Source organism: Schistocerca cancellata, chromosome 4, assembly GCF_023864275.1.
Source record: "Schistocerca cancellata isolate TAMUIC-IGC-003103 chromosome 4, iqSchCanc2.1, whole genome shotgun sequence".
Classification (NCBI taxonomy): Eukaryota; Metazoa; Arthropoda; class Insecta; order Orthoptera; family Acrididae; genus Schistocerca; species Schistocerca cancellata.
The window spans coordinates 852669311-852694577 of record NC_064629.1 but is presented as its reverse complement, the minus strand read 5'-3'; the positions used below and the strand labels follow the sequence as shown (position 1 = coordinate 852694577).

General features: G+C 39.1%; 1 protein-coding gene across 2 annotated transcripts in view; it reads left to right on the top strand.

Annotated features, from left to right (window-relative positions):
- Positions 1-25267, top strand: part of LOC126184970 (regulator of G-protein signaling 7) — a 278200-nt gene that overhangs the window by 210714 nt on the left and 42219 nt on the right. For both annotated transcript variants that reach the window (XM_049927666.1, XM_049927667.1), the window contains exons 9-10: positions 11923-12036; positions 15977-16102. In XM_049927666.1, coding sequence (XP_049783623.1) covers positions 11923-12036; positions 15977-16102 — 240 coding nt within the window. The remainder of the gene's footprint in view (positions 1-11922; positions 12037-15976; positions 16103-25267) is intronic.

Genomic DNA, 25267 nt, shown 5'->3' with positions numbered 1-25267 from the left:
ATGGTAAATAATCTGTCTGCATTAAATACTGAATGAAGTTGTCATGCATGGACAGTCCTGGGACTCTCCTTCTCCTTATCTGACTGAGCCCAAATTTCACACTGCTCAGTTTTACAAGCAGTGAAACCAAACTGGAGGATAACCCAAGAAAAATTGTTACAAAATTTAAATTCCATATAAGACTCACACAAATGTACACTCACAAGCATCTGAATCAGAAATAGCTATTTAGAAGCATGTAACACCTTTCACTCTGTTAAAAACAGAGGTGCGGTATGACATAGACTCTGTGAGACATATGAAGCAGTGAGAGGCCATCCTAATCTAACTGCTGAGTTGCTGCTCACAACTTGCTGAGATTGCTTGGAGTCGAATCTGAGGTTTTCAGTATTGAGGTCAGGTGATCTGAGAGCAACACAAAACCTTAATGTCTGTTGAGTGCCCCTCAACCAGTTTTGAAACAAATCAGGAGTATTGCATTGTCTTCTTCTGCTGTTTCACAGTAACATTAGTTTTAAATATTTTACTTATTTTCAGGCTACTTTAGAATGAAAGCTGAAGCTTTTTTATTAAAAGTTGTTTTGACTGCAAATATTGATTGAACATTATGTAGTTGTCCATCCAGCTGAGCAAACTGATTTGCGCAGCAGTCGTTTCACTGGAAATAGATTATATATATTAATATTTTCAAAACATTAAGCACATCTATGGATATAGGGACCTGTAATTTGGCTGTGACTTCAGTTAAGCCTGTTATATGTTTTAACAATGCATCATTATCTTTCCAATTCAGATATATACCAAAGAAGTATTTTAAGTGTGCTTGGGACATTTTGAAAATTTGTTGAGAAGTGTTGTTGAACTATGTGTTTTAAAAAATACATTATGATGCAGTGGACAGATGCTTTAATATTGTCTGCATTTCATTCTAAGGCATTATTATTTACTTGTGAAATATGCAGTTGCAGGGACTATAAAGTTCTTATGCAGCCTCTTTTTCATTAAATACAGAAAAAAGCTGTAACATAAGTCTGCATAAAATTAGTAGTATCATGAGTTGTTATTTGTATGGTCCCCTTTTGTGTTCTACATACAAAAAACTTTGTTTTCCTTCTGGTCATGGAAATTGATATGAAAAAACTTACAAAGGAAGCATTCAATTGATTTCTAGAAAATACGTCAAAAGAAGTATTCCTTGCTTCTGAACATACATAGGTTGTTGATTTTCAGTGATGTTTGGTGTCATGGCTGTGTATGTCACATCTTACAGTCTCTTTGAAAAAGGTCCTCATTGTTTTTGGCGAACACTGTCAGTATTTATTTATTCATTCATTCATTCATCCATCCTTTGATCACTGTTTAGAGTGATGCTGCGTATGTCAGTATACATTTACAATTACATGTACAGGTTAAATTACAATTCGAGCACATTTATAATATTTTACAATAGACTTACTTGCACATATACAGGGTAATTCACCCTACCTATGGGTTTTATGCAACACACATCTTTTCGAATACCACACACGTGATCTTCATATCCACTTGCTCGATACATGCAAACTATTAGTCTTACAGGACTGGAGGCCATAGTTTCTGAATTATTTAAAAAAAGTACAAAGTGACAGTCAAATGTGTTATTCTTCAATAACTCAAAAACTGTGCGCCCCCCCCCCCCCCCCCCAGTGAAAACATATCCCAGTACTACATTAAATTTCCTGCAAAAAGTTCCTGCTTGTGTTTACTGTAGGACTAACAGTTTAAATGTAGGGAGTGAGAGAATATGAAAATCTCATGTGCAGTTCTTGAGGGTATTGTGGGTTGCAGAAAGCCCATAGGTAGCGGCAGCTGAATCACCCTGTATGTATAATACTTAGTGAAAACACAGGAAAAACAAAAGCTTTTTTACTAATTTAATTTATAAGATATAGCCACCCAATTTCAATTTCTGCTGCAGTGCTAAGAGTGTTGATGAAGTGTAAGAACAATTTTGTGTTTATTTTTCATTAACACAGTATATGTAGCTTATTTCTCAGCATAGTGCTTTAGTACTGCAAATTCTTTCTAGTTCTTTTGGGCTAGTCTCAAAATAATCCATGACACTGTACAAACATATTCATTTTAAGTATTCTCTTAGTCAAAATTTTATATTATTTGAATTTGATTTTATAGTACTCTCTCATTATCAGTATCCTTCCAGTATCTTTGAATACTTCTTCTTTCTTTCTTTCTTTTCTTCCAATCTGTTCACATGCACATTTGCTGCCGTACCTCATATAGAGGAAATAAAAACTTTGAGGTTCGCCGATGACATTGTAATTCTGTCAGAGACAGCAAAGGACTTGGAAGAGCAGTTGAATGGAATGGACAGTGTCTTGAAAGAAGGATATAAGATGAACATCAACAAAAGCAAAACGAGGATAATGGAATGTAGTCGAATTAAGTCGGGTGATGCTGAGGGAATTAGATTAGGAAATGAGACACTTAAAGTAGTAAAGGAGTTTTGCTATTTGGGGAGCAAAATAACTGATGATGGTCAAAATAGAGAGGATATAAAATGTAGACAGGCAATGGCAAGGAAAGCGTTTCTGAAGAAGAGAAATTTGTTAACATTGAGTATAGACTTAAGTGTCAGGAAGTCATTGCTGAAAGTATTTGTATGGAGTGTAGCCATGTATGGAAGTGAAACATGGACAATAAATAGTTTGGACAAGAAGAGAACAGAGGCTTTCGAAATGTGCTGCTACAGAAGAATGCTGAAGATTAGATGGGTAGATCACATAACTAATGAGGAAGTATTGAATAGGATTGGGGAGAAGGGAAGTTTGTGGCACAACTTGACCAGAAGAAGGGATCGGTTGGTAGTACATGTTCTGAGGCATCAAGGGATCACCAGTTTAGTATTGGAGGGCAGCGTGGAGGGTAAAAATCGTAGAGGGAGACCAAGAGATGAATACACTAAGCAGATTCGGAAGGATGTAGGTTGTTGTAGGTACTGGGAGATGAAGAAGCTTGCACAGGATAGAGTAGCATGGAGAGCTGCATCAAACCAGTCTCAGGACTGAAGACCACAACAACAACAACAACAACAACAACAACCTCATATTATTATACAGAATGATAAATGTGGATGAATTAGTTAGTACATCTTTAATAATATATCTACATCAACTGTGTAGGTCATTTTCTTCATTAAAAATACATTGTTGCCTATTTTTGAACACATCTTTTCTATGTGATTTTTCCAAGACATAAATCTCTCTATTGTCAATCTCAGGAACTTGCTTGTGTCAACATCTACTCTCAATGTGCCTGCAAGTTTTATATTTTATTTCTCTGCATTTGTTGTTCTCTTTGCAAGTGTTTCCAGGTAGGTTTTTTTCTTTCCTTGTACAAACAGACTGGTTTCACTTAAATATTAATTTGTCCATTCTATGCCCATGATAGCTCCCATTTCAAAATCATTTCTTGACCTATCCTCTGCACACATGATTACATTTTCTTTTACTGATGCTGTCATGTCATTCACATACATTATAAACATTAGTGAACCAAATATCAAGTTTATTTTAATTTCAAACTTTGTTCTCTGTTTTCTGAAAATGATTTTATTAGACTGGTTCCATTCCCTATGATCTCACATCCATGCAGTTTATCTAACAGAGTAGTATGCCATACACAGCCAGAGGCATTTAAGAGATCCAGCGATATACTACAGAGTTTCTTCTATTCTTCTATAGCTCTGATTATGTGTGTCATGAAACATGCCACTACCATTTTTGTAGACTTCCCATTCCTAAAGCAGTTCTGTGCTTCATCCAGGATATTTTGTTTTTCTGTGTACTTTATAACTCTCTTTTTAAAGGCTGTTTCTACCATTTTTGATAAGGTGGATGTAATTGTTATAGGGCTATAATTTCCACAATCCCTCTTGCCATCACTTTTATAAATTGGGACTACTTTACTCTTTTTTGGACTTGTTGGGGACAGACCTTTTTCCATTACCAAGTTTACTAGGAATGTCAGAGGCTTTACTGTATACTGTAAGCAGTGTTTGATTATTTTTGCAGATATGCCACAGTGTTCGGAATAAAGTTCCTGAATTTACAGCCCCCCAGGAAACGTGTGGCGTGCAAATTATTCTTGGGACTGAGACCTGGCTGAACCCTGAGATAGGAAGTTCTGAAATATTTGGTGAGGGTTGGAACTTGTATAGGAAAGACAGATTAGACACCGTAGGAGGTGGTGTCTTCATTGCAGTTGACAAAAATATAGTGTCTACTGAGGTCAAAGTAGAGTGTGGTTGTGAAGTTATCTGGACCCGCTTAACAGGGCTAGGAGAAATAAAGTTAATTTTTGGGTGTTATTACCAGCCACCAGGTTTCACCGTGACAGTTCTAGAATCATTCAAAGGGAGTCTACACTCTGTATCGCAGAAGTACCCGGATCATGATATATTAGTCAGAGGCAATTTCAACCTACCTAGTATAGACTGGGATGTCTTTGGATTCATTACAAATGGTACAGACAAGCCATCGTGTGAATTACTTTTGAACACATTATCCGAAAGCTGTCTTGAGCAGGTAAATCGACAGCCAACGCATAATGGAAATATTTTAGATCTGATAGCCATGAACAGACCAGACCTCATCGACGGTGTCAGTGTTGAGACAGGGATTAGTGATCATGATGTTGTCATTACGAATATGGTTACAAAAGTTAAAAAGTCGGTCAAGAAGGCTAGGAGAGTATTCTTACTAGAAAGAGCAGATAAGCTGTTGTTAGCATCCCGCTTAATAAATGGATCGACTTCATTTACTTCCGGTACGATGGACGTGGAAGAATTATGGGCAAATTTTAAACACATTGTAAATCACACATTGGACAAGTATGTGCCTAAAAAGTGGGTTACAGATGGAAAAGACCCACCGTGGTTTAACAGAGAAATTCGGAGAATGCTCAGGAAGCAAAGACAGTTGCATGTGTGGTACAAGAAAGATCGGGAGAATGAGGACAGGCAAAAGTTAGTAGAGATTCGTGCTGCTGTAAAATGAGCGATGCGCGAAGCATACAACCACTACCACCATCATACCTTAACAAAAGATCTTGCTGAAAACCCAAGGAAATTTTGGTCTTACGTAAAATCGGTAAGTGGGTCGAAGGCTTCCATCCAGTCACTCATTGATCAGTCTGCCCTGGCAACGGAAGACAGCAAAACGAAAGCTGAAATTTTAAATTTAGCATTTGAGAAATCTTTCACGCAGGAGGATCGTACAAACATATCGCCCTTTGAGTCTCGTACAGATTCCCGTATGGAGGACATAGTGATAGACATACCTGGAGTTGTGAAGCAGCTGAATGGATTGAAAATAAATAAATCGCCAGGTCCTGATGGGATTCCAATTCGGTTTTACAGAGAGTACTCTACTACATTGGCTCCTTACTTAGCTTGCATTTATCGCAAATCTCTTGCCCAAAATAATGTCCCGAGCAACTAGAAAAGAGTGCAGGTGACACCTGTATATAAGAAGGGTAGAAGGGTGGATCCTCAAAATTACAGACCAATATCCTTAACATCGGTTTGTTGCAGGATTCTTGAACATATTCTCAGTTCGAATATAATGAATTTCCTTGAGACAGAGAAGTTGCTGTCCATGCGTCAGCACGGCCTTTAGAAAGCATCGCTCCTGCGAAACACAACTCGCCCTTTTTTCATATGATATCTTGCGAACCATGGATGAAGGGTATCAGACGGATGCCATATTCCTTGACTTCCAGCCGGCCCCACTGCAGACTCCTAACTAAGGTACGAGCATATGGGATTGGTTCCCAAATATGTGAGTGGCTCGAAGACTTCTTAAGTAATAGAACCCAGTACATTGTCCTCGATGGTGAGTGTTCATCGGAGGTGAGGGTATCATCTGGAGTGCCCCAGGGAAGTGTGGTAGGTCCGCTGTTGTTTTCTATCTTTATAAATGATCTTTTGGATAGGGTGGATAGCGATGTGCGGCTGTTTGCTGATGATGCTGTGGTGTACAGGAAGGAGTCATCGTTGAGTGACTGTAGGAGGATACAAGATGACTTGGACAGGATTTGTGATTGGTGCAAAGAATGGCAGCTAACTCTAAATATAGATAAATGTAAATTAATGCAGATGAATAGGAAAAAGAATCCTGTAATGTTTGAATACTCCATTAGTAGTGTAGCACTTCACACAGTCACGTCGATTAAATATTTGGGCGTAACATTGCAGAGCGATATGAAGTGGGACAAGCATGTAATGGCAGTTGTGGGGAAGACATATAGTTGTCTTCAGTTCATTGGTAGAATTTTGGGAAGATGTGGTTCATCTGCAAAGGAGACTGCCTATAAAACACTAATATGACCTATTCTTGAGTACTGCTCGAGCATTTGGGATCCCTATCAGGTCAGATTGACGGAGGACATAGAAGCAATTCAGAGGCGGACTGCTAGATTTGTTACTGGTAGGTTTGATCATCACGCGAGTGTTACGGAAATGCTTCAGGAACTCAGGTGGGAGTCTCTGGAGGAAAGGAGGCGTTATTTTCGTGAACCGCTACTGAGGAAATTTAGAGAACCAGCATTTGACACTGACTGCAGTACAATTTTACTGCCACCAACTTATATTTCACGGAAAGACCACAAAGATAAGAAAAGAGAGATTAGGGCTTGTACAGAGGTATATAGGCAGTCATTTTTCCCTCGTTCTGTTTGGGAGTGGAACAGGGAGAGAAGATACTAGTTGTGGTATGCCACGCACCGTATGGCGGACTGCAGAGTGTGTATGTAGATATAGATGTAGAACTATGCCCTCAGTATCTTTGTTTTTCAGTGATCTGATTATATTTGTAACATTTGTTTCATCTGCTGGAAAGAGGACTGGCATTCTGTTATTTCTGGTGAAACTATTCTCTTTTTAGTTAAGATTTATTTTGTTTGATTAGCTTCAGGACTATATTGACACAATTCTAATTTAAAGTGGAATACACTTCACATGGATCAGTCAGTTTTTTCCCTTATGCTGCAAGTACTATGTTCTCACTTTCTATCTTATTTGATTCATTCCTGTTTGTATTTAGTGATCTTGTGACAGATTTTTTACGTGCGTGCGTGTGATGCACCAACTGCGACGGATTACACGTTGCTACTGCTGCAATGCAATTTCTTTTATAATTTTTTGTTCACCTACCTCTTTACAGCGGTAGATCTTCGCACGTAAAACTCCTGACTGCAGCTACTTACGAGATCACAGAAAAGCAGTGTTGAGGAAACTGCAACCTCATAGCTACACACCGGAGGCCGCTATAAGTAAAATTTGCAGAAAATTGTCTATGTACTTTAAAGAAATGATTCGGAAAGGGGATGTCACTCGTACTTTAAACATGAAGTTCAAATTTAAACCTTCAATAGATCTTTATTGCCGTTAAGCAAGATCATCAGCCCACATTTACGAAAATTACTAAAGTTTCTGCTCACAGTTATCACCATACCTAAAACAGCCAGAACTTTTACCTTCCCAAATTCCGAAACCAATTACTTGTAACACAGTCAATGATCAGTCAATTACTCCTGCACATGATATTCAGTGGTTGTCTTTAGTAAAAGTTTATGCTCGCCATAAAACACTCAGTAAGAATATACTCAGTACCGCCACGCTATATAATTCAAAGTTTGCTCACTATTTTCGTCGGAACGAATTATCACAACACTCTAAAGTTTTCAAAAACAGTTTCTGGTCACTACCAGATACCATTAACACTGGACCATGACGCGGAAGTCATCCCAAGACTTCATCTTACACATAATGCGAAAAGTCACATCCAGCATAACCGCCTCCAATCAAAGCTAGCTCGCGACCCCTTTCTTGCTCTCCCACACTCAAAAACTATATCTCCTCACTAGGCAGCCAACCATCTCACTTCTCGTTGGCTGCCAGCACTTACGACCAATGAGAATTCACTTCTAGGGCGCGGCTCGCGCCAAAATCTAGCAAGCACCAACCACTTCTCTAGGCTCATTGACGTCATCAAATTAAGTAACACAAAACACTCTAATTAAATAAACAAATCAAAATGAACTATAAGCTTTACTCTACATCTGGAAATTTATTATGTAGTCGCGAATGTTCTGGCTGTCTTATACATAAGCATACAGACTTGGACATCCGACATTCACTAGTAGGGGAACCACTAGTGGATTCGTTCCCACGTTACAGAGTTGGAACACTTGCCAGTTCTTGCAGAGAATTACATGAATGATTTTTAATAATGCCGAATGTCCCACATACTGTCACACACACATTCTCATTCACATGCACCCTAACACACAATACACATATTTACTTAGAATGCTTGAAATTATTATTATAGAAAAGTTACAGAGGTTTTCTGAAACTAAAAACTTTCCAAATTTATATATGAACACTGAAAGTGTTATCAGATCATCGTACATAGTCACTGAAGGTGAACTATTATGTCACTGTATTTATTTAAATTCTTGACTGTCGGAAAATTAAGTTTTTTTTTTTTTTTTTTTTTTTCGTACTAACTTCCAAAATACAACTATTTTTGATCTCAGACTTTGACATGTTGTTTGTTTTCACAACAGAAGGATTTACATCAAATATGATGTTCCTGAGGTTATTCCTTTATTAGTTATTAATATTTTTAGTTTCGTATAATGTAAGTGGTCTGCCAGTGCTACTCCACTGCTTTCACATGCGCAGCCGCAACAGATGGCCGTGATGTCAGTCTGCAGGACACAACTCGTCCGTTACTGACCGTATAATACTCTACCGGCTTCCATTGCAGCCCACATACATTCTGAAGTAAAGCTTTTAATAGACAAATGGGCGATCGCGCAGTAGTTGCGACGCCACAATCTGATGGTATTAGAAATATTTGATGAATTCCAATCCAATGTTAATATTGTTCAGATTTTGGTTGCCTTATCATTTTGCTATATTCATTCTTCTTATGTCTGTATGTCTCTTATGTCTGCAGGACTATTACATTCCTTATCTTTTATTAAAAAAAAAATTAAGTCTTATCTGGCGTTTCAGATTTCTCTGGTGATCCATTTATTACTATGTCATACACTTATCTTTCTGCTGACCTTTGAACAAGCTGTGTTTATGTGGTGACTTGAGGTTGAAATGAAAGTTTTCCAGCTTTCTTCCATGTCAGTGCTGTATGTTTTGTTTAACCATTTGAATGGGGCTATCAATCTCATTCGTTCCTCCTATTACCACTTATGTATTGTCTGTTGTGGAAGTTTTTGTGGCAATTGCATTTCTTGTGATTTTCTTTAAAGGTGCACCTGGTTTCATTATGTCTCCACCTGGTAAGAAGAGTCTAACTTCTCCTGTAGAAGTGATCCACACCCTCTTTCCTGGCTGTCCACTAAAATAAGTACTGTATCTTGTTTTTCTGGTGTGTCTCATTTCCGACCATTTCACTCTGGACAGACATATTTGTAATAGACAAGCTCTTGGTCATTGTCACTTCACTCTTTTTTGTCATCATTTCACTTTCCCTGTTTGTTTTTGCATCTTGTTTGTCAGATATTTTAATGCTGCTGCATTGAAGACTGTAAAAAGTTTTTGATATTTGAACATTTTTGGTTTCCTTAATGTTTCTCTGCAGCTCCCTAATACAATTTTCTAAGGATTTTGTTTTTCCTAACAATTCCACATTGTCTTTGTGAACAATCTTTATAATGTCTTCTTTTCTTGCTAATTCACACCCAAAATGTGCACAACACTTTAATGTTAATACATACGGTATGTCATTGCACTGCTTGCAGTTACCATATCTGTTGTTAAGCATCTAACATACTTGTTGTTACTGGAATCATAGTTTTTATTATTATTTCACATTCACTACACACAAAAAGCCTTGTATACATATTGTGGCACTTTTTGTACAAAAATACCATTCAATACTGTATTTTTGTAAGCACAAATTACAGAACATGTATGTACGTAGATGTCTGTATTAATCTCATAAGGAAGCCTATGTAGGATGCTTGACTCATGACTGAATTGATTCTCTATTTTTATCTACCTCTCTCTCTCTTTATTTATCTATTTCAGCCAAAACAATTGTGTAAATAGTTAACAGAGTGCCAATAAAAAGCATAGGAAAAATAAAAGGTTTACAAATTTACATACATATGAATACAGCATTGCAACTAAGTTTCTAAACTAATGAATGCAACTAGTATGAGGAGAAATGTGCAACTGACAAGCATTCCAACTTCAGTTTGAAAATGTGAGGTTTATTCTTCACATTTTGCATTTCTGTTAGAAGCCCACTGAAAATAGTAAACTGAACAACAGTATACACCTAAGTGTGCAATGGTTGTAATGGTGTTATCCGAGTGCAAATAATTTTTGTTTGATGTTCAGTGAATGCTGGTGTTTTGAATCAGTTCATAAGTATGTAAAATTCACATAATGGAATGTGTTTGCTTGTTTGACTGTGGTAAGATACCGAGGTTCTTGAACAGTACTTTGCACATACTTTGTGAACTGAAACTGCACACAATTCTGATAGCCCTTTACTGCTCTAACATTATTCTTTGTGAATGCATAGAGATGCTGTAACAAATGGGTCACTGTCATCCTGGGTTATGAGTGACCTGTTCTTACTTTTTAACCTTCCAGTCAATCTCTCACTCGTCTCCAGAGAGGAACTATTTGTTCTGAAACCTAGGATAGTGTATGTGCTTTTAAATGTTTCTATTGGTAATACTTACATTTCTCGGTTCCGTCTCATAATTTTATAGTTTTCTTGATAGAATTTTGCTTCCAATATTATTAAATATTTTACCCAACTCTGGAGGTTTCTGACAGTTGCATTTTCCCACAGAAGAGGTTTCATATCTTGAAAACTCAATTCCAGCCCTCATACATCTATTTACAACTGATTGCATCTACTGAAATCTCCATATTATCATTTCTAATGCATGATTTAATCACTCTGATGACTAGAGACTGGATCTGAATGAACATGTACATTTTTTTTCTTGTAGTGGAAAAGATAACTTATGTTAGCTTTGTATTGTTGTCACTGTTTTGTAGTACTTAGAAGTGAACATTTTACCTGCTCATTGTAAAAACGTCATATTAAAAAATGATTATACATATCATTCCAGTCTCATCCTTTGATCTGGCAGGCACTTTACTCCTGTGTTGTACATTCTTTCAGTTTTTGTTCAAGTTAAAGACAGTGACCCTACAAAGAGAGTATGATTGTCACAATCTTCTAACTTTGTTCCTCTGCAGCTCACCCTGATCACATCTTTGTACCCAATAGTATTGTGTAGACAGATCCAAATGACTTGGCTGTCATTATAATTGTACTAGTGTTTAATGAAGTGGTGCAGAAGAATTGGAATATGCACTATAAGCATTCTACCACTGCATACACTGTACTGCTGCTACTCTTGCTTTACTTTGTGCAGTTCTTTCTTTTCTGCTGACTGCAGTGATAAGAATTGCAGTACTAATGTAATTTAAGAACATTGCTGCATGTATGTAACTCACATATATCTTGATGTTGCATGAAATTGTGTAGATTGTTTTGAGCACTTATCTAAAGGGACTTTTTTTTCCAATCGTTAAATGTTGTTGAGGGAGTTAAATCAGACATCAAAAAACATAGTAAGCACTGTCTGACATGCTTGGTGCATGTGCAGTGCTTTTGCAAAAGGAAATACCATTGAAACACTTCCATTGCTTTCTAATAGAACTGAGATTTGTTGTTGTCGCTCTGTGTAAGAGTTCCTGGTAGGTGCCAGACTAAAATAATTATAGTTTGATATTGTTTATATTTTACTCATAAAAGAATATAACTGCAAATCTAATACCTAATGACTAAAACTGAATTGTTGTTTCAGGTGCATCAGCTACTTTGAACAGTATATTGAATATGATCCATTTTTCACTCCACCTGAGCTTACTAATCCATGGATTTCAGATAGTACTGAATTATGGGAGCAGGAAAAAACAGCGTGAGTTGTGCTAATTATTTTTGGAACTGGAATGAAACAGAAATGGAAAGCATGAATACAATATTCAAGAAATTAGTTTTGAAATGAAAGATTATTTAATTACTAAAAATTATTGCCTGTGGTACTTTAAAGACATGGCTGTAAATATCGTGTTGCTCACATGTATGTTCATTCAGCTTTATAGCACTAACAAGAATTGTTTAAGAGAGACACAGTTTCTATAGAGGCTCATTAAATGTGCAACTTTTATGTAACCTGATTATATTAGTCTGTAGTCCAAACTGGACATGAGAATCAATCACATTGCAACTAACTTCTAAATTTGACAAAAGCCAAATGGCAAAAATAAAAAGGTTAAACTCAAAGGTTAAACTCAAAGGTTCAACTCAGTGATACCTCTGTTCTCATCCATTTTGCGTCTTCTTTAAATATTTGAATATTTTTTAAAGCAGGAATGAATTATTTTTAAACTGTCCGGTCGTATTAACCATCTGCAAAACTATAAGAAAACTTCAAAGTTAATATACAAGATGTAGATCGTGACCGGGCCAAATATCTCGTGAAATAAGCGTCAAACAAAAAAACTACAAAGAACGAAACTTGTCTAGCTTGAAGGGGGAAACAAGATGGCGCTAGATGGTTGGCCCGCTAGATGGTGCTGCCATAGGTCAGATGGATATCAACTGCGTTTTTTTAAAAATAGGAACCCCCATTTTTTATTACATATTCGTGCAGTGCATAAAGAAATATGACTGTTTTAGTTGGACCACTTTTTTCGTTTTGTGATAGATGTCACTGTAATAGTCACAAAGATATGGCTCACAATTTTAGACAAACAGTTGGTAACAGGTAGGTTTTTTAAATTAAAATACAGAACATAGGTACGTTTGAACATTTTATTTTGGTTGTTCCAATGTGATACATGTACCTTTTTGAACTTATCATTTCTGAGAACGCATGCTGCTACAGCATGATTATCTGAAAATACCACATTAATGCAATAAATGCTCAAAATGCTATCTGTCAACCTCAATGCATTTGGCAATACATGTAATGACATTCTTCTTAACAGCAAGTAGTTCGCCTTTCATAATGATCGCACATGCTATGAGCTATGAGCCAGACATCCATCATGTTGGAAGTACATCGTCATTCTGTCATGTAGTGAAACATCTTGTAGTAACATCGGTAGAACATTAAGTAGGAAATCAGCATACATTGCACCATTTATATTGCCATTGATAAAATGGGGGCCAATTATCCTTCCTCCCATAATGCCACACCATACATTAACCCACCAAGGTCACTGATGTTCCACTTGTCGCAGCCATCGTGGATTTTCCATTGCCCAATAGTCCATATTATGCCGATTTACGTTACTGTTGTTGGTGAATGATGCTTTATCACTAAATAGAACACGTGCAAATAATCTGTCATCGTCCCGTAATTTCTCTTGTGCTCAGTGGCAGAACTGTACATGACGTTCAAAGTCATTGCTATGCAATTCCTGTTGCACAGAAATATGGTACGGGTGCAATCAATGTTGATGTAGCATTCTCAACACCGACGTTTTTGAGATTCCCGATTCTCTCGCAATTTGTCTGCAACTGATGTGCGAATTAGCTGTGACACCAGGTAAAACACCTACCTGGGCATCATCATTTGTTGCGGGTCATGGTTGATGTTTCACATGTGGCTGAACACTTCCTGTTTCCTTAAATATCGTAACTATCTGGCAAATGGTGCGGACACTTGGATGATGTCGTCCAGGATACCGAGCAGCATACATAGCACATGCCCGTTGGGCATTTTGATCACAATAGCCATACATAAACACGATATTGACCTTTTCCGCAGTTGGTAAATGGTCTGTTTTAACATGGGTAATGTATCACGAAGCAAATACTGTCTGTACTGGCAGAATGTTACATGATACCACATACTTATACGTTTGTGAGTATTACAGCACCATCTATCACAATGCGAAAAAAGTGGTCCAACTAAAACATTCATATTTCTTTACGTACTACACGAATATGTAATAAAAATAGGGGTTCCTATTTTAAAAAATGCAGTTGATATCCATTTGACCTATGGCACCTCTAGTGGGCCAACCATAGCGTCATCTGGTTTCCCCCATCAAGGTAGATGAGTTTCGTTCTTTGTAGTTTTTTCGTTTGATGCTTATTTCGTGAGATATTTGGCCCGGTCACTATCAATGGGCCACCCTGTATATGTAGCAGGTGATTACATGTGATAAGAGACAATTACTTCATACAACATGTTACATATTACTGTGTAAAACATCACTGAATTATAATACACTTCTCTTGGTCACCAATATAATTTTTTATCATCACAAAACGCTTTTTGGGATAAACTCATCATCAGATCTGTCAAAATCAATACAAAGTATCATGTCATCTCCTAGTCCATTCCATAAATTCAGGGGCATTGGGTGTTAATGGGATGAAACAGTGGCTGACAGGCTATGTTACAAGGCATGATCAAAAAGTTATGGGAATTTTTGTTGTAATCGAAGAATCTTTATTTATTCATCATCATCTATTCCCCTTCAAAGTAATGCCTCTCAGGTATAATTAAGTTGTGCCAGTGCTTTTTCCAGTCTTGGAAGAACTTCTGGAACTTATTTTTTATTATCTTGTTCAGCTCCTTCAGCCATTCTGTTTTTATCTCATCAATGGTGACAAAACAAAGTCCTTTCATAATTCTTTTTAGCCTTAGGAATAGAGAGAAGTACAGGAGACCATGTCCAGCAAACATGGTGGCTGAGGCAACATAATGGTTTTGTTAATGGTTTTGTTGTTTACCAAAAAATCATTAACAGGCACTGAATGTGATCAGGGGCGTTATCATGACGCAACTTCCATGGAATGCTTTTGCCACAATTCTGGTCATTTTCTTCAGATTGCTTCACACAAACAGTGCATAACTTCCAGGTAGTAAGGAATGTAGTATGGCCATAAGGCAAGAACTCATGATGCACTACCCCACTGTAATCAAAGAAAACTGTGAGAAGAACCTTCACATATGATTGAACGGGTTGAATTTTTTTTGGTCTTGGCTCTTCAGATAATTTGCACTGAGACAATTAGGCCTTGGTTTTGACATCATACCTGTATACCCATGTTTTGTCACCTGTTGCAACCTTCTTTAGAAGTTCTGGCACATTGTCGATGTCATTCAGCAATTCCTGAACCATTTCTATGTGACATCATTTTTGGTCAAAATTCAACAGTTGCGGAACAGACTTTGCTGCTACTCATTCCATGCCAAAAACACCCAAAAAAATTGCTTGGAATGAGCCAAATTATATGCTGACATTGTTAGTAACCTCACAGAGGGTGATTCAGCAACTTTTCAGGACCATTTTCTTTACTTTTTCCACATTGTCATCAATAACTGATGTGCTGTTGTCCAGGGTGGTCATCATCTTCATTGTCTTCTCAACCCTCTTTGAAATGTTCATACCACTCACATTAAAAATATGCTGAGCACATGAAAACATCTATGACCTTTATGACTGTGAACGATAAACTTAATATTCAAAATGGCTGAAAATGCAAAAACATATCAGGAACATGTGCACCGACAAGATAAAAAAAAACTATTTGAAACCAGGATGTATAAAGCATGCAAAATTAAAAAGTTCCAATTACTTTTTGATGACACCTCATATATTGATTTTGACATATCTGATGATGGGTTTATCCTGAAACAAGTAATGAGATGGTAAATAAGAACATATATAAGTGACCAAGACAAGAGTACTAGCATTCAGTGCTAACAATTATTGCAGATCTACTGAGAGACATTTTGTCTAGAGTGATAAAATATCACTTTTATTTTATAAACATTAGACACATTATTTTTATGTTAGGTAGATGACAGAATAATGCATATTCTCATATACTTGCAGGAAAGAAATTTCTGCTCGGCGAGTAAAACGCTGGGCATTCAGCCTTCAGGAGCTACTGCAAGATCCTGTAGGGAAGGAACATTTCACCAAATTTCTTGATAAAGAATTCAGTGGGGAAAATCTCAAGTAAGTTTTAGATTCATAAATAGAAATGCACTGAACCAAAGAAAGATAAGTAAAAAAGGTCCATAAATTATAAAGCTGTCCATGAAGTAAACAATGTTTACAGTTCATTATATCACTGTGGTGCCAACTACTGTTGCTCAAATTGCTACTGTAAATACACGTGAACCATACACCAAACATAATGGTCTTTTCTCTCAGTAGTGCCATGTGGCCGTCCTGAGCCTAGTCTTCTTGTGGTTGTTCATTCTCGTAATTACCACTGTCAGAAATCATGTACAGTGGCTATATTCTGCCAAGTATTTCTGCAATATTGAAGAAGGAACATCCAGCTTCTTGCAGCCCTAGTAAATGATGCAATTGAAATTCAGTGACGTGCTGATAATAGCGTCTATGTTGCCTTAAAGGCATTGTTGACTAAAATAAACTCGCCACGTCTAGTCTCAAAAGGAACTAACGCTCACGACCATTGCAGTATGTATTTAAAGCAAGCCTGATTTGCATCATCATAGTGATGCTACTAGTGGCACTCTTACGCGATTCGCATGATACTTGAATAGACACCATCTGTCAGATGTAGATACACACGTACCAACTTTCGTTTGTCACACATTTCCTTCTTGGTGTTGTGATATTTTTTCCATCAGTGTGTAATAGCAAAATTTTTTACTTATGACACAATATAATAGTAATTTATACTTGCATAGACCGAGCAAGGTGGCGCTGTGGTTAGCACACTGGACTCGCATTCGGGAGGATGATGGTTCAAACCCGTCTCCAGCCATCCTGATTTAGGTTTTTCGTGACTTCCCTAAATAATTTCACGCAGATGCTGGGATGGTTCCTTTGAAAGGACACAGCCAATTTCCTTCCTAATCCTTCCCTAATCCAAGCTTGTACTCCATCTCTAATGACCTCGTTGTCAACGGGACGTTAAACACTAATCTGCTTCTCCTCTACTTGCATAGATCATTATTCAAATTCAAAAGGAATTATCTGAAAAGATGATCTGCATTTTTAATTTCTTATCCTTCAGTTTCAGTTAAAAACTTCTGAACTGAAATACTTGATTGAAGTAGCCTTATTGATGACAGGGGGGAAAATCAAACATCCACCATACTCCGTTAGATTTTTGTAATCCTCCAAGGATCATGTTCATGGTATTTCACCAGCGCTGCAGCAACAGGGGTACAAAAATAATCCATTTTCTCAGTTAAAATATGGCTATACGCTGACTGTTCACATTGGATAATTAGGTAAAATAAACACAGTTGTAATCGGGTGAAGCAAAATTTACTTCAGTTGTGTTAGATGTATTTTTTTAAATTTATTTATTAACTTTTGGTTTCATGACCATGCAGCCAACCATAGTTTATACATACCAGTAACAACTGTCACTTTTGACTATTATATATGTACAAATTTAAATCCATTTATAGCAAAACAGGTATAATTTTTATAAAATTGGTATGTATACACTATACTTCTCTGTGTACAAAATTTAAATGAAAATCAGTTGCAATAAAAGATGCATTATTTTTAACTAAAAGATTTGTACAAGCACACTTAACTTTACTTTATGTATCTGATTTGTCTCCTGATGTATTGGATAAGTAGGGTCCCACCTCCAGGCAACGCAATTCTTTGTTTCTGCTGTGTCCCCTTAGAGTGGCCACTCTCACATATGGTACCATGCTGCTAGTTTCCTCTTCCTTCCTGCCATATTCACATGATCTAGATTTTGATGTAGCTGATTATACACTGAAGCACCAAAGAAACTGGTATAGGAATGTGTATTCAAATATAGAGATGTATAAACAGTCAGAATATGGCACTGTGGTCAGAAATGCCTATATAAGACAACAAGTGTCTGCTGCAGTTGTTAGACTGGTTATGCTACAATGGCAGGTTATCAATATTCAAGTGTGCTTGAACATGGTGTTATAGTCAGCGCATGAGCGATAGGACACAGTACCTCTCAGGTAGTGATGAAGTGGGGATTTTCCCATATGACCATTTCACGAGTGTACTGTGAATATCAGGAATCCAGTAAAACATCAAATCTCCAACATTGCTGCGGCCAGAAAAAGATCCTGTAAGAATGGGACCAATTAAGACTGAAGAGATGTGACAGAAGTACAACCCTTCTGCAAATTGCTGCGCATTTCAATTCTGGGCCATCAACAAGTGTCGGCATGTGAACCATTCAATGAAACATCATCGATATGGGTTTTTGGAGTCGATGGCCCACTTGTGTACCCTTGATGACTGCACAACATAAATCTTTATGCCTTACCTGGGCCTGTCAACATCGACATTGGACTGTTGATGAGTGGAAACATGTTGCCCGATTGAACAAGTCTTGTTTCAAATTGTACTGAGCAGATGGATGTGTATGGGTATGGAGACAAACTCATAAATCCATGGTCCCTGCATGTCAGCAGGGGACTGTTCAAGCTGGTGGACACTCTTTAACGGTTATGGGGAATGTGCAGTTGGAGTGGTATGGGACCCCTGATACATCTAGTTATGACTCTGACTGGTAGCACATACATAAGCATCCTGTCTGATCACTTGCATTCATTCATGTCCATTGTGCATTTTGACGGACTTGAGCAGTTCCAGCAGGACAATGCAACACCCCACATCCCAAATTGCTGCAGAATGGCTCCAGGAACACTTTTCTGAGTGAAAAAACACTTCCACTGGCCACCAAACTCCCCTAGGCATGAACATTATTGAGCATATTTGGGATGCCTTGCAAGGTACTGTTCAGTAGAGATTCCACCCCCTCATACTCTTATGGCTTTATGGATAGCCCTGCAGGATTCATGGTGTGAGGTCTGTCCAGCACTACTTCAGATGTTAGTCGAGTCCATGCCACGTTGTGTTGCGGCACTTCTGCTTGCTCACGGGGGCCCTACTCGATATTAGACAGGTGTACCAGTTTCATTGGCTCTTCCCTGTATACAGACATTCATAATTCCTTGAGAACTATGTATATGAGTTTATCCACCCTAACGCCTGTTGTTACCAAAAGAGTGGTAATGCAATGGAGGTCTTTGTCCCCCTATACCAGTCACTTGACTTAGTGTAAGAACTATCCTGTCTGTCATTGCAGAACATTCCAAAATTATATGGTTCATGTCTTTTTCTTCTCTACAAGTACAAAGATGGTCGTCAGTGAGCCCCAAGTGATGTAAGTGGGTGTTTTTTTTTTTAAAGTGACCACATTCGAAATTCATTTGACAATGGTTGTATAAGGTCGCCTTTACACCATGTGCTTCATTTACCATTGCATTGATGGGGTCACAGGGTTATTGCTTATAATGTTTCCTTTTGCCGGCCGGGGTGGCCGAGCAGTTCTAGGCGCTACAGTCTGGAACCGCGTGACCGCTAAAGTCGCAGGTTCGAATCCTGCCTCGGGCATGGGTGTGTGTGATGTCCTTAGGTTAGTTAGGTTTAAGTAGTTCTAAGTCTAGGGGACTGATGACCTCAGACGTTAAGTCCCATAGTACTTAGAGCCATTTGAACCATTTGAACCCTTTGCCACTGGTTTGTCTGCTCCTTTCCTCATCCCACCTCAATCGCATTGTCCCTTTTAAGTCACCAAGCGAGGTGGAGCAGTGGTTAGCACACTGGACTCACATTCAGGAGGACGATGATTCAAAGCCACGTGTGGCCATCGTGAGTTAGGTTTTCCTTGATTTCCCTAATTTACTTCAGGCAAGTGGCAGGATGCTTTCACGTTTACTAAATGATTCTGTAACGAAGCGTGCTGCTCTCCATTGGATCTTCTCTATCTCTTCTATCAACCCTATCTGGTGAGCAGTATTCAAGCAGTGGGTGAACAAGTGTACTGTAACCTACTTCTTTGTTTTTAGACTGCATTTACTTAGGATTCTTCCAACGAATCTCAGTCTGACATCTGCTTTACTGATGATTTATTTTATATGGTCATTCCATTTTAAATCACTCCTAATGCCTACTCCCAGATAATTTATGGAATTAACTGCTTCCAGTTACTGACATCTACATCTACATTTACACTCCGCAAGCCACCCCACGGTGTGTGGCGGAGGGCACTTTACGTGCTACTGTCATTACCTCCCTTTTCTGTTCTAGTCGCGTATGGTTTGCGGGAAGAATGACTGTCTGAAAGCCTCCGTGCGCGCTCAAAGCTCTCTAATTTTACATTTGTGATCTCCTCGGGAGGTATAAGTAGGGGGAAGCAATATATTTGATACCTCATCCAGAAATACACCCTCTCGAAACCTGGACAGCAAGCTACACCGCGATGCAGAGCGCCTCTCTTGCACAGTCTGCCACTTGAGTTTGCTAAACATCTCCATAACGCTATCACGGTTCCCAAATAACCCTGTGACAAAACGCGCCACTCTTCTTTGGATCTTCTCTATCTCCTTCGTCAACCCGATCTGGTACGGATCCCACGCTGATGAGCAGTACTCAAGTATAGGTCGAACAAGTGTTTTGTAAGCCACCTCCTTTGTTAATGGACTACATTTTCTAAGGACTCTCCCAATGAATCTCAACCTGGTACCCGCCTTACCAACAATTAATTTTATATTATCATTCCACTTCAAATCATTCCGCACGCATACTCCCAGATATTTTACAGAAGTGACGGCTACCAGTGTTTGTTGCACTATCATATAGTCATACAATAAAGGATCCTTCTTTCTATGTACTCGCAATACATTACATTTGCTATGTTGAGAGTCAGTTGCCACTCCCTGCACCAAGTGCCTATCCGCTGCAGATCTTCCTGCATTTCACTACAATTTTCTAATGCTGCAACTTCTCTGTATACTACAGCATCATCTGCGAAAAGCCGCATGGAACTTCCGACACTATCTACTAGGTCATTTATATATATTGTGAAAAGCAATGGTCCCATAACACTCCCCTGTGGCACACCAGAGGTTACTTTAACGTCTGTAGACATCTTTCCATTGATAACAACATGCTGTGTTCTGTTTGCTAAAAACTCTTCAATCCAGCCACACAGCTGGTCTTACTTTGTTTATCAGGCGACAGTTCGGAACTGTATCGAACGCCTTCTGGAAGTCAAGGAAAATAGCATATACCTGGGAGCCTGTATCTAATATTTTCTGGGTCTCATGAACAAATAAAGCGAGTTGGGTCTCACACGATCACTGTTTCCGGAATCCATGTTGATTCCTACAGAGTAGAATCTGGGTTTCCAAAAACTACATGATACTCGAGCAAAGAACATGTTCTAAAATTCTACAACAGATCGACGTCAGAGATATAGGTCTATAGTTTTGCGCATCTGCTCGACGACCCTTCTTGAAGACTGGGACTACCTGTGCTCTTTTCCAATCATTTGGAACCTTCCGTTCCTCTAGAGACTTGCAGTACACGGCTGTTAGACGGGGGGCAAGTTCTTTCGTGTACTCTGTGTAGAATCAAATTGGTATCCCATCAGGTCCAGTGGACTTTCCTCTGTTGAGTGATTCCAGTTGCTTTTCTATTCCGTGCACACTTATTTTGATGTCAGCCATTTTTTCGTTTGTGCGAGGATTTAGAGAAGGAACTGCAGTGCGGTCTTCCTCTGTGAAACAGCTTTGGAAAAAGGTGTTTAGTATTTCAGCTTTACGCGTGTCATCCTCTGTTTCAATGCCATCATCATCCCGGAGTGTCTGGATATGATGTTTCGAGCCACTTACTGATTTAACGTAAGACCAGAACTTCCTAGGATTTTCTGTCAAGTCGGTACATAGAATTTTACTTTCGAATTCACTGAACGCTTCACACATAGCCCTCCTTATGCTAACTTTGACATCGCTTAGCTTCTGTTTGTCTGAGAGGTTTTGGCTGCGTTAAAACTTGGAGTGAAGCTCTCTTTGCTTTCGCAGTAGTTTCCTAACTTTGTTGATGAACCACGGTGGGTTTTTCCCGTCCCTCACAGTTTTACTCAGCACGTACCTGTCTAAAACGCATTTTACGATTGCCTTAAACTTTTTCCATAAACACTCAACATTGCCAGTGTCGGAACAGAAATTTTCGTTTTGATCTGTTAGGTAGTCTGAAGTCTGCCTTCTATTCCTCTTGCTAAACAGATAAACCTTCCTCCCTTTTTTTATATTCCTATTAACTTCCATATTCAGGGATGCTGCAACAGCCTTATGATCACTGATTCCCTGTTCTGCACTTACAGAGTCGAAAAGGTCAGGTCTGTTTGTTATCAGTAGGTCCAAGATGTTATCTCCATGAGTCGGTTCTCTGTTTAATTGCTCGAGGTAATTTTCGGATAGGGCACTCAGTATAATGTCACTCGATGCTCTGTCCCTACCACCCGTCCTAAACATCTGAGTGTCCCAGTCTATATCTGGTGAATTGAAATCTCCACCTAACGTGCTGAGAAAATTTATGTGAAATGTATTCCAAATTTTCTCTCAGTTGTTCTGCTACTAATGCTGCTGAGTCGGGAGGTTGGTAAAAGGAGCCAATTATTAACCTAGCTCGGTTGTTGCGTGTAACCTCCACCCATAATAATTCACAGGAACTGTCCACTTCTGCTTCACTACAGGATAAACTACTACTAACAGCGACAAACACGCCACCACCGGTTGCATGCAATCTATTCTTTCTAAACACCGTCTGTGCCTTTGTAAAAATTTCGGCTGAATTTATCTCTGGCTTCAGCCAGCTTTCTGTACCTATAACGATTTCAACTTCAGTGCTTTCTATCAGTGCTTGAAGTTCTGGTACTTTACCAATGCAGCTTCGACAGTTTACAATTACAATACCAATTGCTGCTTGGTCCCCGCATGTCCTGACTTTGCCCCACACCCTTTGAGGCTGTTGCCCTTTCTGTACTTGCCCGAGGCCATCTAACCTAAAAAACCGTCCAGTCCATGCCACACAACCCCGTGCTACCCGTGTAGCCGCTTGCTGCGTGTAGTGGACTCCTGACATATCCAGCAGAACCCAAAACCCCACCACCCTATGGCGCAAGTTGAGGAATCTGCAGCCCACATGGTCGCAGAACTGTCTCAGCCTCTGATTCAGACCCTCCACTCGGCTCTGTACCAAAGATCCGCAGTCACCCCTGCCGACAATGCTGCAGATGGTGAGCTCTGCTTTAATCCCGCTATATTGTAGCTAAATGATAAAGGATCTTTCTTTCTATGTATTCTCAGCACATTACACTTGTCTAAATTGAGATTCAGTTGCCATTCCCTGCACCATGCGTGAATTCGTTGCAGATCCTTCTGCATTTCAGTACAATGTTCCATTGTTACAACCTCTTGATATACTACAGCATCCCCTTGTGACCAGCACGTCTAGAAATGGTAGTTTTTTGTCCTTTTCTACTTCCATGGTAAATTTTTTGTTGAGTGGAGGCTGTTCAAGTGTCTTAGGAAGTCACTGAGCTGTTCTTCACCATGGCTCCACACAACGAAAGTATCATCGACGTATCTGTACAACACCTTAGGTTTACAAGTCACCGAGTCCAGTGCCTGTGCTTGGAAATGTTCCATGATGAAGTTGGCCACCACTGGACTAAGAGGACTACCCATGGCATTGCCGTCCAGCTGTTCGTAGAAATTGCAATTCCTTATGAAACAGCTCATGGTGAAACATGCATGGAAGAGCTTTGTGATTTCTTGTGGGTAAATGGAACCAATGTGCTCCAGAGCATCACTGAGTGTCACTTCCTTAAGAAAGAAACAATATCAGAGCTGACCAGGATGTCATTTGGTGCAAGTTTTAGTTTCTTCAGACTCTCAACTAAATGTCTTGAGTCCTTTAAGTGTGTGTCAGTCTTCCCCACATGCAGTTGGAGCAGAGAGGCCAAGTGTTTCGCCAGTTTAAAACTCGGTGAGACAGGAGTGCTAACAATCGGTCTTAGTGGAACGTTGTTCTTATGGATCTTAGGTAATCCATACAGCCAAGGTGGTAGGGCTTCTGTGTTGTGCAGGTTTCTCTGTATGTCCACCAGCAGAGAAGGTGCCTTAATTAACCTATTTGTATTCCATGTGATATGCTGTCTCGGATCTGTGCTTAGTTTTCAGTATGTTGTCAGATCTAATAGGTCTCAGATCTTTTGCTCATAATCTTCGGTCTTCATTATGATGGTCGTTTTCCCCTTATCGGCAGGCAGTACCAATATACTCTTGTCGGCGTTAAGATTCTTAATAGCTTGTAGCTCTTCTTTCTTCAGATTGAAAGCTGGTGGTTTAGGTCGGCGCAGTATGCTGGCTGTTTCAGTGCATAATTCCTCTGCCCTTTCACAAGGAATGGTCCGAATGGCCGCTTCGGTGTTAGCAATGATGTCACCCATAGTTATAGTTCTCGAGATGATAGCGAAATTCCCTCCTTTTTGAAGAACAGACACTTCCTCTTTGGTCAATTGTCATTCAGTGAGGTTGACTACTGTGTGTGATATGTCGGGAATCACCTTGTCAGTCTGCCTCCGGCAACTTTCAAACTTTTTCTTCTGTCACTCAGTGCCATACTCAAGTTCATTCTGCATGCTCATGTGAGTGATGGTGTTGATCTTGTCCCAGTCGTCTTGATGCATTCTGCTACTTAGTAGATAGAACATGTCCAAAAGTTCCTGATCCGTTCTTGCCAAGTCTCTCCATGTTGTATGAATTCTCTCACGAAGAAAAGCTCATTCCATTCTGTTGTAGATACGATGTGCTTGGACAGTGGTGAATAGGTGCTTACATTTCAAGAACTTTGGTGTAACAACTTCATTTCTGCACCGCGAAAGGAAGGTGAGAGAGGACATCAATCTCGCTTTCTTCTTCCATCGTTGGTCAAGGTTTCGGTACAATCTGCAAATCTCCTCCCCATAGAGGCATAAGACAAAATTGTTAAGGCTTTTGTGGCCACTTGTTGACAAACTGCCTGTTTGCTTCTGTCTCGAATGGCGAAAACCTGGGACATAGCGTGTACTGAAAACTGACACACATGGACCGATACCTGCACAAACTATCAAACCACCACCTGAGCCAGAAAAGAGGCATGATTCATATGCTTGTAACGCAATGAGGATGAATATGTGAGACGCAGCACCTCAAACATGAAATGCAACACCTGGAAAGTATTCTGAGGAGCAATGGGTACTCCACAAATTATATTAGATATGTAACAGAGCATCGAGACTGTTGT